This window comes from Epinephelus moara, chromosome 7 (genome assembly GCF_006386435.1).
Source record: "Epinephelus moara isolate mb chromosome 7, YSFRI_EMoa_1.0, whole genome shotgun sequence".
NCBI lineage: Eukaryota > Metazoa > Chordata > Actinopteri > Perciformes > Serranidae > Epinephelus > Epinephelus moara.
Window position 1 is genome coordinate 19,704,900 of NC_065512.1, and position 13,883 is coordinate 19,718,782.

At 40.8% G+C, this 13,883-nt stretch overlaps 1 protein-coding gene across 1 annotated transcript; it reads left to right on the top strand.

Annotated features, from left to right (window-relative positions):
- The first annotated feature begins 7 nt into the window (after positions 1–7).
- Positions 8–11,074, top strand: fancb (FA complementation group B). Its single transcript, XM_050048548.1, has 8 exons — positions 8–1,048; positions 1,138–1,293; positions 1,396–1,485; positions 2,815–2,943; positions 3,786–3,961; positions 6,065–6,498; positions 6,578–6,818; positions 9,064–11,074. Exons 1-8 carry the CDS (start codon positions 140–142, stop codon positions 9,470–9,472), a joined length of 2,544 nt encoding a protein of 847 aa, XP_049904505.1. The 5' UTR covers positions 8–139; the 3' UTR covers positions 9,473–11,074.
- The last annotated feature ends 2,809 nt before the right edge of the window (positions 11,075–13,883 follow it).

Here is a 13,883-nt window from a genome sequence, read left to right on the forward strand (position 1 = left end):
CAACCAGTCGACCATATGTACACCTTAGTGAGACTTCTGACACGCAAGTGACAGCTCCAAGCTTTCCAATAACGTAAAGTGAAGCTGTCAATAAGGAGGAATCGAACCGGGTAGGCACACGAAGCTTCCCTATTGCATAATGGAGAGATTGCTCTCGGAAGATTTGTATCTAAATCCCCATCGGCTTTCCCTGTGTGGAAAGATAATCTCGTTTAACTGCAAACGAGCCTCAGCCACAAATGACAGCGAAAAGACCGAGTTAATATTCCACCGCCTCTCGTTTGAACGGGAAGACAGCGCGTTCGTGAAGGCAGCTGATGGAGCAGCTGTCATCAGCCGGAGGAGATCAGCGCATGTGGATATTGTGAAATGTAAATGTGCCGTTAATGTTCAGAGCAGAGTCACCGCAGCGTGTGTTTTAGTGACAAAGAAGAGTGAGAAGGGGGAGAGCTTCCAGTATAGTCTCCTCACACTGAGCAGCTCAAACCGACTGGAGCCCTGCATTGAGTTTAAACTCCCTTATCAAATGAGGGAGAGTGTGTCCATCCTCCAGGGCCCCACAGTGTTGTGGAGCCATGGTGGTAATGTCTTCTATGCATCTCTGCAGGCAGGAGAGGTCAGAAAGGTGCCCATTCAGTTGTCCCACATTGTTATTGGAGAGCTTCCCCTCTACAAAGAGCAGCTGTTTGTTCTTGGATTGCAAAACCTTTCAGAACAGCCCACAAGCCAAACCCTGGGCTATTTTGTGGAGAGTGGACAAGTGTTTGATGGCACCATGATGTTGCCTCATCCCTATATTAGCATCACAAGGTGCATCCTGGTGCTGTCAGCGGAAAAAGTGGATGACATGCTGAAATCTACTGTGGTTGCAGCAACTTCTAATCAGCAACTTGTTTATTTTGAGGATGGCATCGTGAAAGACGTGTGCCAGCTCCCCTTTGAGCAACCTGAAAATATTCAAGTGGTCCACACAGGAAGAAATGGCAGCCTGTTTGTCGTATCGTTTCACCAGGGTCATGTTTGTGTTTTGTGGAAGGAAACATTTCAGGTAAAGTGAGGTTTCGATATCTATCCTTAAAGCTTTACTTTCAGTTTGCAGTTTTTTATAAGTCTGCTTTGTTTAACTCTCTTTCCCAGATAGCCTCCCACTGGTCAGGTGTCAGTTCTGTTCATGTGGATGACTTCCTGGGATGTGGAACAGACCAAATGCTGCTGGTTTTCAAGCATCAAGGTGTAACAGGACAGCCTTTGGAAAAATTCCTCCTCACTGACCTCTGCGGCATTTCATATTCTGTAAGGCATGAATTTTACTTCTCATGTGCAATACTACATATGTTTCCCTTGATAAAGTGAACATCTGAAGGCAGCATTACTTATTATAAATACACATTTCAGCGTGGCCAGGACAGTGAAACACTAAAGACACCAACTCCTCCACCAGAGAACTGTCTCCTCACTCTTCGAGCTTTAGAGTCCAGACTACAGGTGAGCATTTATCAAGTATTTCTGGAGTGGCTGGGCAATAATTCACTATTAGCATAATCAGTTGAATGCCAAAAACATTACTACAGCATACTATTGTTTTACAAAATGTGAATTAAAAAAAAGCCAAGCAGAAATAGACGAAATTATGTTTATGTTAGTTTTTGTGTGGATTTTTTTGTTTTTATTTTATTGAACATAGTTTGACTATTTAACATGTAGTTCTGCATACATTTGCCATGTAGGGATGTGTTTACAATAGTTGACAGAAAAAAGATTGCTTTGATACTGTGATAATGATTTAATTTAATCAATTTTTATTTATTTTACTTATTTATTTAACCTGAATTTAACCAGGAAGTCCCATTGAGATTGAACATCTCTTTTACAAGAGAGACCTGGTCAAGGTATCAGACAATCAAAATACATTTAAAATGCAACAAATACTCAACTCAACTTTATTTATATAGCACCTTTCTCACAAACATGCAGGCCAAAGTGCAAAATTGAAACGACACAGACACAAAACAATAAAATATTAAAAAAGCAAACCAACCAAAACAGAACAAATGAACAAAAAAGATGATCAAAACTCTATTACATATAAAGAGTGTAAATAAATAAAACAAATGAATAGGAGAGATAAGGTAAAAACCAATGGTTAAAATTTAAAAGTCAAGACTGTAATGTTACTTCACATTAAAAGCTAATAAAGCTAATATATTCTAATATCCAGAAGTAGCGAATTCCACAGTTTAGGGGCGTAAATACAACATATAATACAAAAATCCACAACAAAACAACAACTATTCAAACAAAGTGGCCTCTCAAGAAAAATAAGCACATGTCTCTGTCACCACATTCTTTATGATGCCCTTAAATTCATCAATGGATTTAAGTGTTTCCGATTTTAGACATTTTTGAAGATTGTTCCGTGTCCAAGGTGCAGAGTAGGAGAATGCAGTTTTCCCCAGATGTGTTAAAACCTGGGGTTCATTAAAAAGCAACAACTTGGAGGAGTGTGGCTGGTAATTATCAGAGCTTACACGCAGAAGGGTGCAGAGGTAGAAGTTTGCCCAATATAGCTTTATAGATAAAGAATGCAGTGATGGAGTGAATGAGGGACATTCATGATAAAATGTAGAGATGCATGGTATACTGAATCAAGGCTACGTAAAATGGAGCATTCTTGCTCTGTCATGCTGCATAATAAATAATGTAATTGCTATTTAAATGACATTTTGGAAGAAAACTTCTTTTTCACCTCTCTGTTATTCAGTGCATGTTGAATTTATGATATATACTGTCAGTCACATACAATCTGTTATGCAGAGTGGATTGAGCGTGCTTCAAGAGCTTCAACGAGAGGTGAGAATGAAGGACAGAGTTCTGCAGCAGTCGGTCCGAGCCCTCACCGATGTGGTCTCAGAAAGAGAGACTGTCCTCACCCAGCATGAGCAGGTACAGTACATGCTAGGAACTACTGTATATTAGCATGAGTTTCTGCAAAGCACTGCCTGTGGTGTCGCAGTATTTAGCTAATTTGCCAGAGGCCTTGGAACTAATAAGAGTCAAGTGTCAGTTGCCTTCCCTCTGGCACTGAGACAGGACAACATGAAGCCTTATGACAGGATATTGAGAGCATGCTGATGTTAGCTCTTGTAGATTCCAGTGGCATTTATGATAATGAAATGTCTGTAAAATGGCGTGCATTTAAATTCAGTTCACAATTTTAACATGGGCCACACATTATGTTAAAACAGTGAGGTATATCACTATAAGTCCCGCCCCCTCTCCCCCTCAGCCTCTAAGGTTTCGCTCCAGCACTTGTCACTCACGCTGATAAGCTGTCATATTTGAAATGGCATCTCACATGAGGCTGATGCAACCAGCGTTCCTAATGCGGCCACAGGCATTGAGGAAGCAAACGCAGGCAGTGAAAACAAATGCCACAAATGTTTTGTTGTCTTCTCCTTTGTAACTCTAGATGGCGTTTCATGTTTTGAAATTCTTCGGTGCAGCTGATACTATTTCCTTGTGCTGTGGTCACAAGACATTCCTCGGATGTTGTGTGTGGCCCAGAACAAACTTTTTGAAAAACAAGCTTCAAATTCTAGGAATAATGAAACTGTATTTTGACAGAATGCATCACTGCAACACTTTTTGTTTTTAAGTAGTATTTGAAAAGAACAATACATGTGCACCGGATGGGTAAATTGAAATGTTTGACATAAGCTGCTATTGCTGTCAATGCTGTCACACACTTGTCATCACTGATTATAGTCTTTGCACTTTCTGTCCAGGAAGGCCTTATTGCTCTTTGGGACTGCGATGATGATGAGTCAAAGGACGAGGCCTCGGATGACAAGATGGAAGACATGCCAGCAGTGTCTTCAAAACCTCAAGTTGACAAGCTGTGGCATCGCATCGCTGAGGAGCGAATGGTCGTGGGAGTGATACTAACTACTGACAGCTCAGTGTAAACATGATTTGTTTTCTAATTGAAGCTGATCGTATGTTTGTCTGTGTGAAGAATGCGTGAGCTTTACGGAGCGAAGCATTCAGCCTTCGTAAATATGGCCCATTGAACATGACATTATCTAAACACTTCGGAGTGATTCTCCTAAAATGCTAATCCGCTTGATGTCTTGTCGGGTGTAATGAGTTCTGGTTGAGTGGATCTATGTATGTATGGTACTGATAAAGATGCAGGGAATGTTAGTATGGCGCTCCATGTTTAAGTCAAGTGAGATGTACTACTATCCAGCTGTCAGAGTGAATAATCGCGCCCTGATTTGATCGTCAGAACTAAAACAGTATGGTGCCATTGGTTGAGGTGGACTGATCATATTGAGTAATCAATTTCCGCTTGACTTCAAAGACCTTAGAGGGATAGTTTTTGAAGTAGGGTTGTGTGAGGTACTTGTTCATAGTCATTGTGTTACATACAGTAGATGGTGCTTGTACAGCTGTGGATGGGGGGAGCAGAAAAACCTATTTTGTCCACCTAAAAAAAGTCTTAGCATATGCTATATTTAGGATATTTTAACAGCTTTACCTTGATGCAGACAGCCCTTTCTGATGGGGGAAGCCATTAACAGTGATTCCCAATCTATGCTCTTGTCAAAGTCACCAGACTCTATCGACAAAGACAGTAATTATACAGGATTCCCACAGTCATGGAATTCCTAAGAAAGTTTTGAATTTAGAAAATTGTTTTCCAGGTCTGGAAATAGTTTGGAATTAACAGCAAGTTTTAGAAAAGCTTAGGATATACATGGTTTAGAATACGTTCGTAAAAATCCTAAAACATGTCCATGCTCAGGAGTTAAAACAGGTTGTCCACTACCCGGAAGATCAGAGGTTCAATTCCCGACTCCTCCAGTCTGCAGGTTGAAATATCCTTGGGCAAGATACTGAACCCCATGTTACTCCTGATGGCTGTTCCATTGGTGTGTGAGTGTGTTAAAGCTGTGTAGCAGGTCGCACCTCATATGGTAGCCTCAGCCACCAGTGTGTGAATGTGACTTGTAGTGTAAAAAGGAAGACTGGAAAGGCGCTATGCATGTGCAAGTCCATTACCATTTACCAAAAGTGCACAGGAACCCTGATTTCTGCTCGCTGAACAAAGCAGCTGCTGGTCCACCGCTGCCTCAGTCACTTAGGTAGTTTGCTTTGTTGTGTGGCTTTGGTGAATCCAAACTAACCCTTTAAAACACCAAAGTAACACATTAAAACAACCAGTAGTTCCTTTGTTCGGTAATATAAAATAACTGTTTTTCTCAATGGAATCTGGCTTTGAAAACAGAAATGCAATGGCTTCAGTTCCCCATCAAAAATTGCCATCTGGCGGCAAGATAATACGTTGAAAATATTCTAAATGTAGCATACACTTGACCTGATATTGCTGTTTTTTAGATGGGACTTTTTAAAGTGGCTTCAATTATTTTGTTGCTGATCCATCCACAGCAGTACATTAGCTTCTGTGGCGGTACTCCTGCCCGCTTCTCATACATCTACTGTATGTAATACACTCAGAATAAATAAGTGCCTCATAGAACCCCTCTTCAAAAGATTCAAACTATTCCTCTGAGGTCTTCTTTCATGATTAAATCAATCCCAGCCTCTCAATCTCTGTAAACAAATAGCTCTAACTAAGTAAAGATGTTTTTTTGCCTCTTTGATTGCCCCCAGCTTTATATGAATCCCTCAAAGGCAGATGCAGGGTGGCTAGGTGGTCACCATGGCAACAAGTATTTAATAACTCCCCAAGCTCCTTTTGTGGGAACAAGAAGCTATCACATTCTTCCATCCACCTGTTCCTTTTTTTTTTTTTTATTTGAGAACATGTGGAAGAAAACCACTTCTGGCATGATTGCCTCAAGAGCCCATATATTGCTGGTTTGATTGGTGCACTTGTCTGGTTGATGTCATTTCACCACCTGGAGATATCGGGGCTGTTAATCAGTTCACAAGCAGTCACACGTTCAGTCACACACACTCATTTTGTGTTTTTTTTTAACTGATTATCTACTGTCTATGTGATATCTAATTGTTAGTGATGTGTTATTTTTTGCTCCAGACCAGTGGCCAGTGTGAGCTTATCCATCCTGACAGAGATGGGTCAGAGCTCAACGCCTGCAGTCATCCAGACCCAGAGCCAAGTGTTCTGGCTCCCCGCGCCCTGCTCCTCATCATCCTCCTCCTCCTCCGCCTCCCCCTCCTCTGCCTCCACGTTCTCAGAGCCCGCAGCCAAAAGAAGCAAGCAGCACAGTGTCGGCAGACCCAATGATCTCAACACATGCAGACTGGCTGTGACTGCTGTGACCAGGCTGACACCTCTGTTGAACTCTGGCAGTGTCAAGTGCCGTGTCGTGCTCCATTACGTCCAGAGACAAGATGCTTTTGCCCTCATGAGCAACCCAACACCGGCTGTCCTGCACTGTGGTCAAGTTGCTTTAGACATTCACGGTGATTTCCACACCCAACTGTTGAAAAACCCTGAACTCAAAACAGGTAAAATCACAAATGCCTACGACTTCAGATTTAAATTCTGACTCACAGATGTTCATTAGTGTCTTCTTTCTGTACCCAGATGAGGTTAAAGAGGACTTGCTGAGTCTGATGGCGGTCCTGGATCACTGGGTCTTCCACATAGACTCTCCTGATCACAGCTTAGGTGACATAGATGGCTGGATTCAGAAAAGAGTGGGTTGTAAGAGGATAGAAGTGAGCCCGCAGTATCTACTGTTAAAATCTTCAGGACCATCTGCTTTCATGCTGCTGCACTGGCACCAGATAACCCCTTTCCAGGGGGAACTGTCTGTCCACTCCAGGTAAATATTTTTTATTTACAGATAACTGTGTGATGGCTTTATTCCTGACCTCAGAGGTGTAGATATTGATTGATAGTATCGAGTTTTGGCCATAATCATGACCAGTTCATAAAGTGAAAGGATGTATTTTTTATCTTTAAGTTATAGGTGCCAGGGAGACATTTCTTGTAAGTGGGTGTTACTTACCAAAATCATTGTGTGTTACCTTGAGGTCTAACAAAGATATTGAATCCATTTCTTTCCTTTTTGGAATATTCTGAAACCTGCATTGGCTATGTTTGCATGCACACACATATTCCACCATTGTCACAAATGTGACAATATTCTGAATTTGATAAGGGTCATGTAAAAAGCGCATTCCGCATGGATATTACAAATTAGGCCTTTTTCCGAAAGAAGCATTTTTCGATAACCGCGATAGCTGCTGTGTGTCAGGTTTTAGGAGCATTCTCTGGACATGTATACAGCGCATTCGGAATGTGCGTCTCAAGTGGAGCTTATACCTCATTTGCTGGCACACAGCGTTTCGCCTGTTTACAGTCAGCTCTGTGCATTGTCATGGATGCATTGTACAAAGACCAACTAGCCAACAGTTTGCAAGGTGAGTGCCCAAAAGAAAAGAGAGACACACCTACTTTTAAACATTGTAAAGACTTGGAGATCAACAGGTTTTTTGGATATGTGCAAATATCCCAATGCTGACCTTGTTAAGAACTTCGTGTGACGGAAAGAGAGAGGCTGTGTTTGTTGAACAAGTTGGCCAACTATGGTAAGCTTCTGGCAAAGTACAAAACAAATAAGTCCGCACACCATGTAGCTCCCGTTTAGAGGGATTTTAATACAGAGTGACGTTCCGAGTCACATTGCACTTCCTCAAACTTCTGATACATGACAGAAAGTTGCCATATTAAATACCCGTAGTGCTGCCTGAGGCAGTCATGTGACATGCCACACCTGTAGCCCATATTTATAATGAAAATAAACCAAGGAAAAAAAAAAAATGTACCTGTGTATCCCAATATGGTACCAAAGCTACTTAAGAGGATCTAGTTAAGTGGTCGTCATACATACGTCAAAAACACATCTTGATATGTCACAGTATATATACAGTCACGCCACACATAGAAATAAAGGTACATGACGAAAAAACATATATACAAATATACAGCTATAGAATTACAGCATTACAAGAATGGTCTAATGTCAAATCCCTCAATGGGGCCTTTAGGGGCCAAAGTGCCTAAGTTATGTATCCAGAAGAGTTCACGTTTAGTCGAACAAGTCGGCCAACTGTGGAAAACGTCCCATCAAAATTTCCATTCTGATGAAAAAAAAAGCAAAATGGCACATTTCCATATTTAAACGTGATAACCTGCATGTTAGGACACATTAATCACAGTGTGCATGGCTGCATGTTAATAGGAATATCAGTGGAATGTTCATTTTCATTAGCCATTTAAACAGAAGGGCAAAAAAAACAAATTTTCTGTGCATGTAAAAATAGTCATTGTTGCATTGCTACACCTATAATCATTTGCAGTCTAATTCTTCCCTACCTTTGCTGCCTCTTTGTTGCATCTGTTGGTGCACAAAAGACACTTGTAGAACAGTGGAATAGTGTAAAGCCATCAGCAGGAGTGTGTTTTGCATCACCCACGTGCATGTGTGTCCTTGTGCTTGAGAACAAACACAACGGGGGGCACCTGTTCCAAAAAAAACCCTGCTCTTTAGAAGTCAAAAACTCCACAGAGTACCGTAATCTTATTTTGACATTTATATTGTCTGGATGCCATTTTCTTATCTTTTATTTTTTATGAGCAACTTTCTTTTTAATTTGTGACTTGTTACTTAAAGTGAGAAAAACACAAAATGCTTTGTCCAACAGAGAGATTTTCTTTTTGTTTGCAAACTGTAATATCACTGCTCTCTTCAAACACTACTACCGGGGGCACTCTTGAATTATTCATTTTATTTAAAAGAACTAAGGAAGGTGGTAGAAGTGGGCACTGCTCAATTTATATTAATGGATTCAAAGTTGACAAGGCTTTGAAGTTGACTAGGAAGCACGTCCGAGTGATAGTCCACTGAATATCAAAGTGATTAGGATTCTCTGGCAAGCCGAGCACTTAGAAGTACAAATTCTGCAAATAAACTCCGCACAGGTAGGCGGGAGGGAAGCAGCTGAGAAGTGACAGCGATTCTAAAAAGACATGAAACTTAACATGCAATTTGTGGTTCTGTTCAGCCAGTTACAGATGCTCCAGTTTCTGGACTCTCTCTTGGCCTACCTCCCTGCATCCAGCTCCATCCAGCCTGTCAAAGGTACAAGAGGACAGGGTGCTGCTCAGATATTTTCTCTGGCACTGGAGAAAGAGGTGGTGTCACTCAGGGAGTGTGTGTCATCGCTACTTTGTGAAGGAGAAGAGGAAGAGAGGATGATCGTTGGACATGAGGAGACCCCCGAGCCAGGGTCTGTAGAGGGGCTCCAGAGGTGCAGAGATATGTTTCAAAAGGACGTGGAGAGGAGCAGGATGAGGTTGAGCCCCCTGGTGGATGTGGGCAGGTATCGTAAGCTAACCCAAAACATGTCCGAAGTCCAGCTTGATGGGGATTTGGCAGCTCTCTTGGACACTCGGAGAACTTTGCTCAGCTGAAATGCTGCAGATGTTGTTGCTGGAAATTATTAATGGGAAAAGAAGCCAACTCTTTAATTGTGTATTGTGTCGAGTGGACTGACTAAAAAGTCGGTCATTATGTATGCTCTGCACATTTCACCTATACTGAGAGTTGTCCCTGTTGCCGGCTTGGTGTTGTCTCTGCTGAGCTGTGTGTGTCAGCTCCCTCAGACTCTCGGGCTTTACATCTCTCTGCTGGCATGTAGAGCCTCAGCCTGTTTCCACTATCTCACCCCCTGGGTTTCACAGCCTTAATCTATTACTGATGCGATACCGCTCATCGTATTCTTCTGCTCGTGTCCCTTTAAACCCTCTATGTTCAAAAACGCTCTTTAATGTCTGTCGCCGCTGTGCGCTGTTCAATAGGAGACCACTTTCATGCCGGAGTGGGAAACTGTTTGTGTTCTGAATAAAGGCAACAACATGATTGTAGAGCAACGGGGTTATACATCTGCTCAGTGACAGGAGTTGACTGAAAGCTTTTAGTGGTACTTTTCCCTTGTGCTTCAGTTATTTTCCTGTTAAACGCTGTAAATAGAAAAAGAGTATTTGGGTGCTGTTTCTCCGGTGACGCTGCACAAGCTGTTAAAATGCAGTTTGTCCAAGTAAACATCAAATCCTACTTCAAAGGGCCCCGGCTTTACTGGATACATGAGGTCTGTGGCAGCTTGGCCAGTAGTGTTTGCTAAAATGGTTTTATTTTTCTTCTCCCAGTGGGTGCCGAAAAACGAGGATGTGCATTTTGTTTGCTCCGGGAGCTACTCCACCTGTGTGTTGTAGTCAGTCTGAGGAGAGATAAACTCCCCCTCTTTTACATCTTTAACATGCCTCCTTCATTGCAAGCTTTCACTGGTCTCACTGCCACAGGACTCCCTTAAATATAGCTGAAGCAAAATTAACTTTAAAGCAAGTGATTCCTAATGTGTTACTTTATGATTGTAATGGTGCTGTGAGTTAATGAAACGTTACAGAAGTGCACAATATATTTCTGTCTTGTTAAGATGGAAATAAAGCTCCTGTTTTTTTCTAAATACCTTTTTTTATTGAGCAGATATATTTCACATACATTTCACTGGTGCATTCAAGACTCATTTTCACTGTTCGCCGTATGATGCACGCAGCATTTTGAAGCCAGGAAATTAAATAAAGTAATAGGCTCAGAGGTGATAAAAAGAAATATCTAAATAAATCATAATGAGAATTCAAGAAAAAACATTTTTTTTCTGTCATCCCTCGCATACAATAAACAGCCAGACTCCCAGTCACCTTTTTCTGGCTGTGACACAAACACCCCTGTCATTTCTAGCACAGAACGAGAACTGTGAATTCCTTACTGGAAATAACACGGGGTAGAGAGCCGGAGAGAAATGGATCACATGTGAAAACGAAAATTCAATTGTATTGGTGTTCCCTTAAAGCCCTGACTGCCACCCAGAGTAAAATATATGGTTTGTCATCCCATTATTGTCTGTTAACTTCCATTAACTCTGAGTGGTGGAAGGAGGCTGCAGGGTTTCTACCCTCCACCGAAGTCCACTCACTTTAATGGGAATGAAACGTGAATGAATAATGCTGTGATATGAAACACCCCAGACATGAAACGCTACATCCCAGTGAGGTTGTTCCTGTAGACGAGTTGACAGTTGATAGATTCATGCATCTTTTGACACCTTTGTGGATGCCGGCAATCTGCTGTCACTACTTTTGGCAGTCCGTTGCCTTGAGGAAAAGATAAAAAATTGCCTTTTTTTTTTTGTTTTCTTTAAATGGTCACGGCAAATGGAATAATTAAACTGTAAGTAAAAATTAAAAACATATATAATAAATAAGATTAAATAGAATAAGTGATAAAATAAAATAAATGGAATAAATTAAATATGATAAAATAAAAACTACTTTCTATCACAAAAAAATAGTTTTAATTAAATATTTCGTAATCTTTTAATACTATTTCAGGGTTTTGACAGAATCAAAACTTTTACTTAGGTATTTTTGTCACGACTATCTTTCCATCTATTTTCTTTTTCCTCGGCCAATGGGACAGCAATGCTTTTATTTTTAAATATAATTATAATGAATCAGTCCTGAATTTATTGGCCATATAAAAGTTCATATTCATAATTGAGGAGTTTGAGTTGGAGATTGAAACTCAACATTTTATGTATGTAGATATGACACTTTTATTTCTGCATTTGCAAAAATGAGCGATGTTAACAAACATTTACCAACATTTACCCTCACTACAGGGTGTCTGCAGGACCATAAAAAGTCTTAAAATGTCTTAAATTCAGGTTCATATATATTATCCCTTAAAAGTCATTAAAGGAGCTATATGTAAGAAATCTAAAGCAAATAGTCGTAAAATCCTCCTAATATGTCACAGAGACTAAGGAATAATGTTCATATAACATACTGATCTCACAGACAACAATAGTACAGCCAGAATATTCGCATTTAAAAAAATATTTTACGGTCATGTTTATGTTTATGTTTTGAATTTGTGTTTTGGCCTGTTGCGCCACCCACCGCCGTCTACCAGTCACGCAATCAGTAGAGTCTCAGCATCAGTAACAGTTACAACTGAGCTACAGCAGCACGGCAAGCAGCATTAGCAGTGTCCCGGTACATAGCATTAGCAGCCGGCTCCTCCGCTGTATCCCGGCAGCAGCGTTAGCAGCAGAGTATTAAACATGTTAAATTGTCTGAGAGTAACAGGAGGTTACAGTTTTATGTTTTATTTTTTTCCCCTGGTGGTTTAATTGAATTGCAGATTGCGCCTTTAATAATATGTTAAAACTTCCATAATGATGAATGGTGCTGCTAAGCCATGTTTATATTGATGGTGTGTGATGAGGGCACTGGTGTGGTGTTTGCCTGCAGTCGACCGTTATTGATCGGGTCAGTCTTCTGGACTCTGGAAACTCAGTGGGTCAACCAAACGAAGTGGGCGGCCATTGATTGCATCTACAACGCAAGGCATAGTGCACAGCCCACATACAGTACAGTAGTGTGCATGGTTCTGTATGCAGAGAGCTAACACTGTGGTTTGAAAACAAAAAAATACCTGTGAGTAAACAACCTTTAATATTTATGCTTCTTTCCATGTGGAATGTTTTTTAACCTAGAGGCTCAATTGTTTCAGAACATTTCACCATTATATGTAATTGGGGGTGTCTAATAACAGGTTGTATCTTTTGCCCATCCTCTAGCACAGTTTTATGAAGCCCTTAGGCATAATACAGACATTATACAGGCTCCAAACACAGTAATGCTTCTTTAATATGCCAGGCTACTTATTTATATCATGTAACCTTGGAATATGCAGGCCGACGAACTTGATTCTACAAGAAATTCTTATCACAAGGTCCGCTTACTTGCTTTCAACCACATCATATGGCCTTCCTCAGCAGATAGAGTTGCTCAGTTGTCATGGAGATGGTTTAGCCGAACTGAAGTTGTGGTTTTCAAATGCTGCTACATTTTAAAATGGCCCCCGGAGACACTAGGTTCTCCCTGATTATAGACAAGGCTACCTTAAGCTATCAGAGAGGAGTAAAGATCAATACTACCAGCCTGCGGATGATCTCACAGCAACCGAGAATATTTCTGTTGCCGGAGCGCCACGTTTCACAGCATTCACACCACTTCATATCCCATACATAACACTAGCTCACGCTCACACCAGCACACCCAGTGCATTGTGTTGTTGTTTGAAGAGTGTCACGGACGCATAATCCTCTGAATAAACCGTACAGAAAATAGCGGAATACGCCGCTGGTTTTATTATTACTTTAATAAAGTAGGAATGAATGTTTAATTTAGTGTAGGGTTCATGTTCAGGCATAAGAGACACACTTTAGGCCAAATCATGCTCCAGTGTTCTCAACTCCATTAATTTCCCGCTTTTCTCTCACACTGGCCTTCTCAATTGCTGTGCTGTTGCTATAGCAACCCTCATTTCTCGCCTCTCTCAGACCTCACAAAGCAGCCTCCCCTAAACCTTAATGAATGATGGAAAGTTGTTTTCCCTCTTAAACACAATTATAAGCCGCAAATTATTTTCCTTTCATAAGCCGTCATACTGAACTTGATTGCATAAAGGCTATTGCAATCCCTGCATATTCAAACGGCAATAATAATGAACAGTGATTTAAGGCTGTGTCAGGCAAATAGATGGTATTTCCATGCTGGGATTTGTATTATTGATTAGTTAATAATCCCTGTGTGTTGTGCATTAAAATTGTGGTTAGATGATTCATGCGGCCTTCTCAATAAACCTACCACAGGCTACGTATTATTCATCTTTTAGATAAATATAAGATTGATGGATCCTGGTGTTCCCCACATCACCACAATGAATAGCATTATTAGTAGGATAATGTAATTACAG

Bases quoted from the DNA above. Each gene is read 5' to 3' on its own strand.
- fancb (XM_050048548.1), top strand. From the start codon at position 140: ATGGAGAGATTGCTCTCGGAAGATTTGTATCTAAATCCCCATCGGCTT. The intron at 2,944-3,785 runs GTACAGTACATG...CTTTCTGTCCAG, and splicing joins TCCTCACCCAGCATGAGCAG to GAAGGCCTTATTGCTCTTTG. The intron at 3,962-6,064 runs GTAAACATGATT...TTTTTGCTCCAG, and splicing joins CTAACTACTGACAGCTCAGT to ACCAGTGGCCAGTGTGAGCT.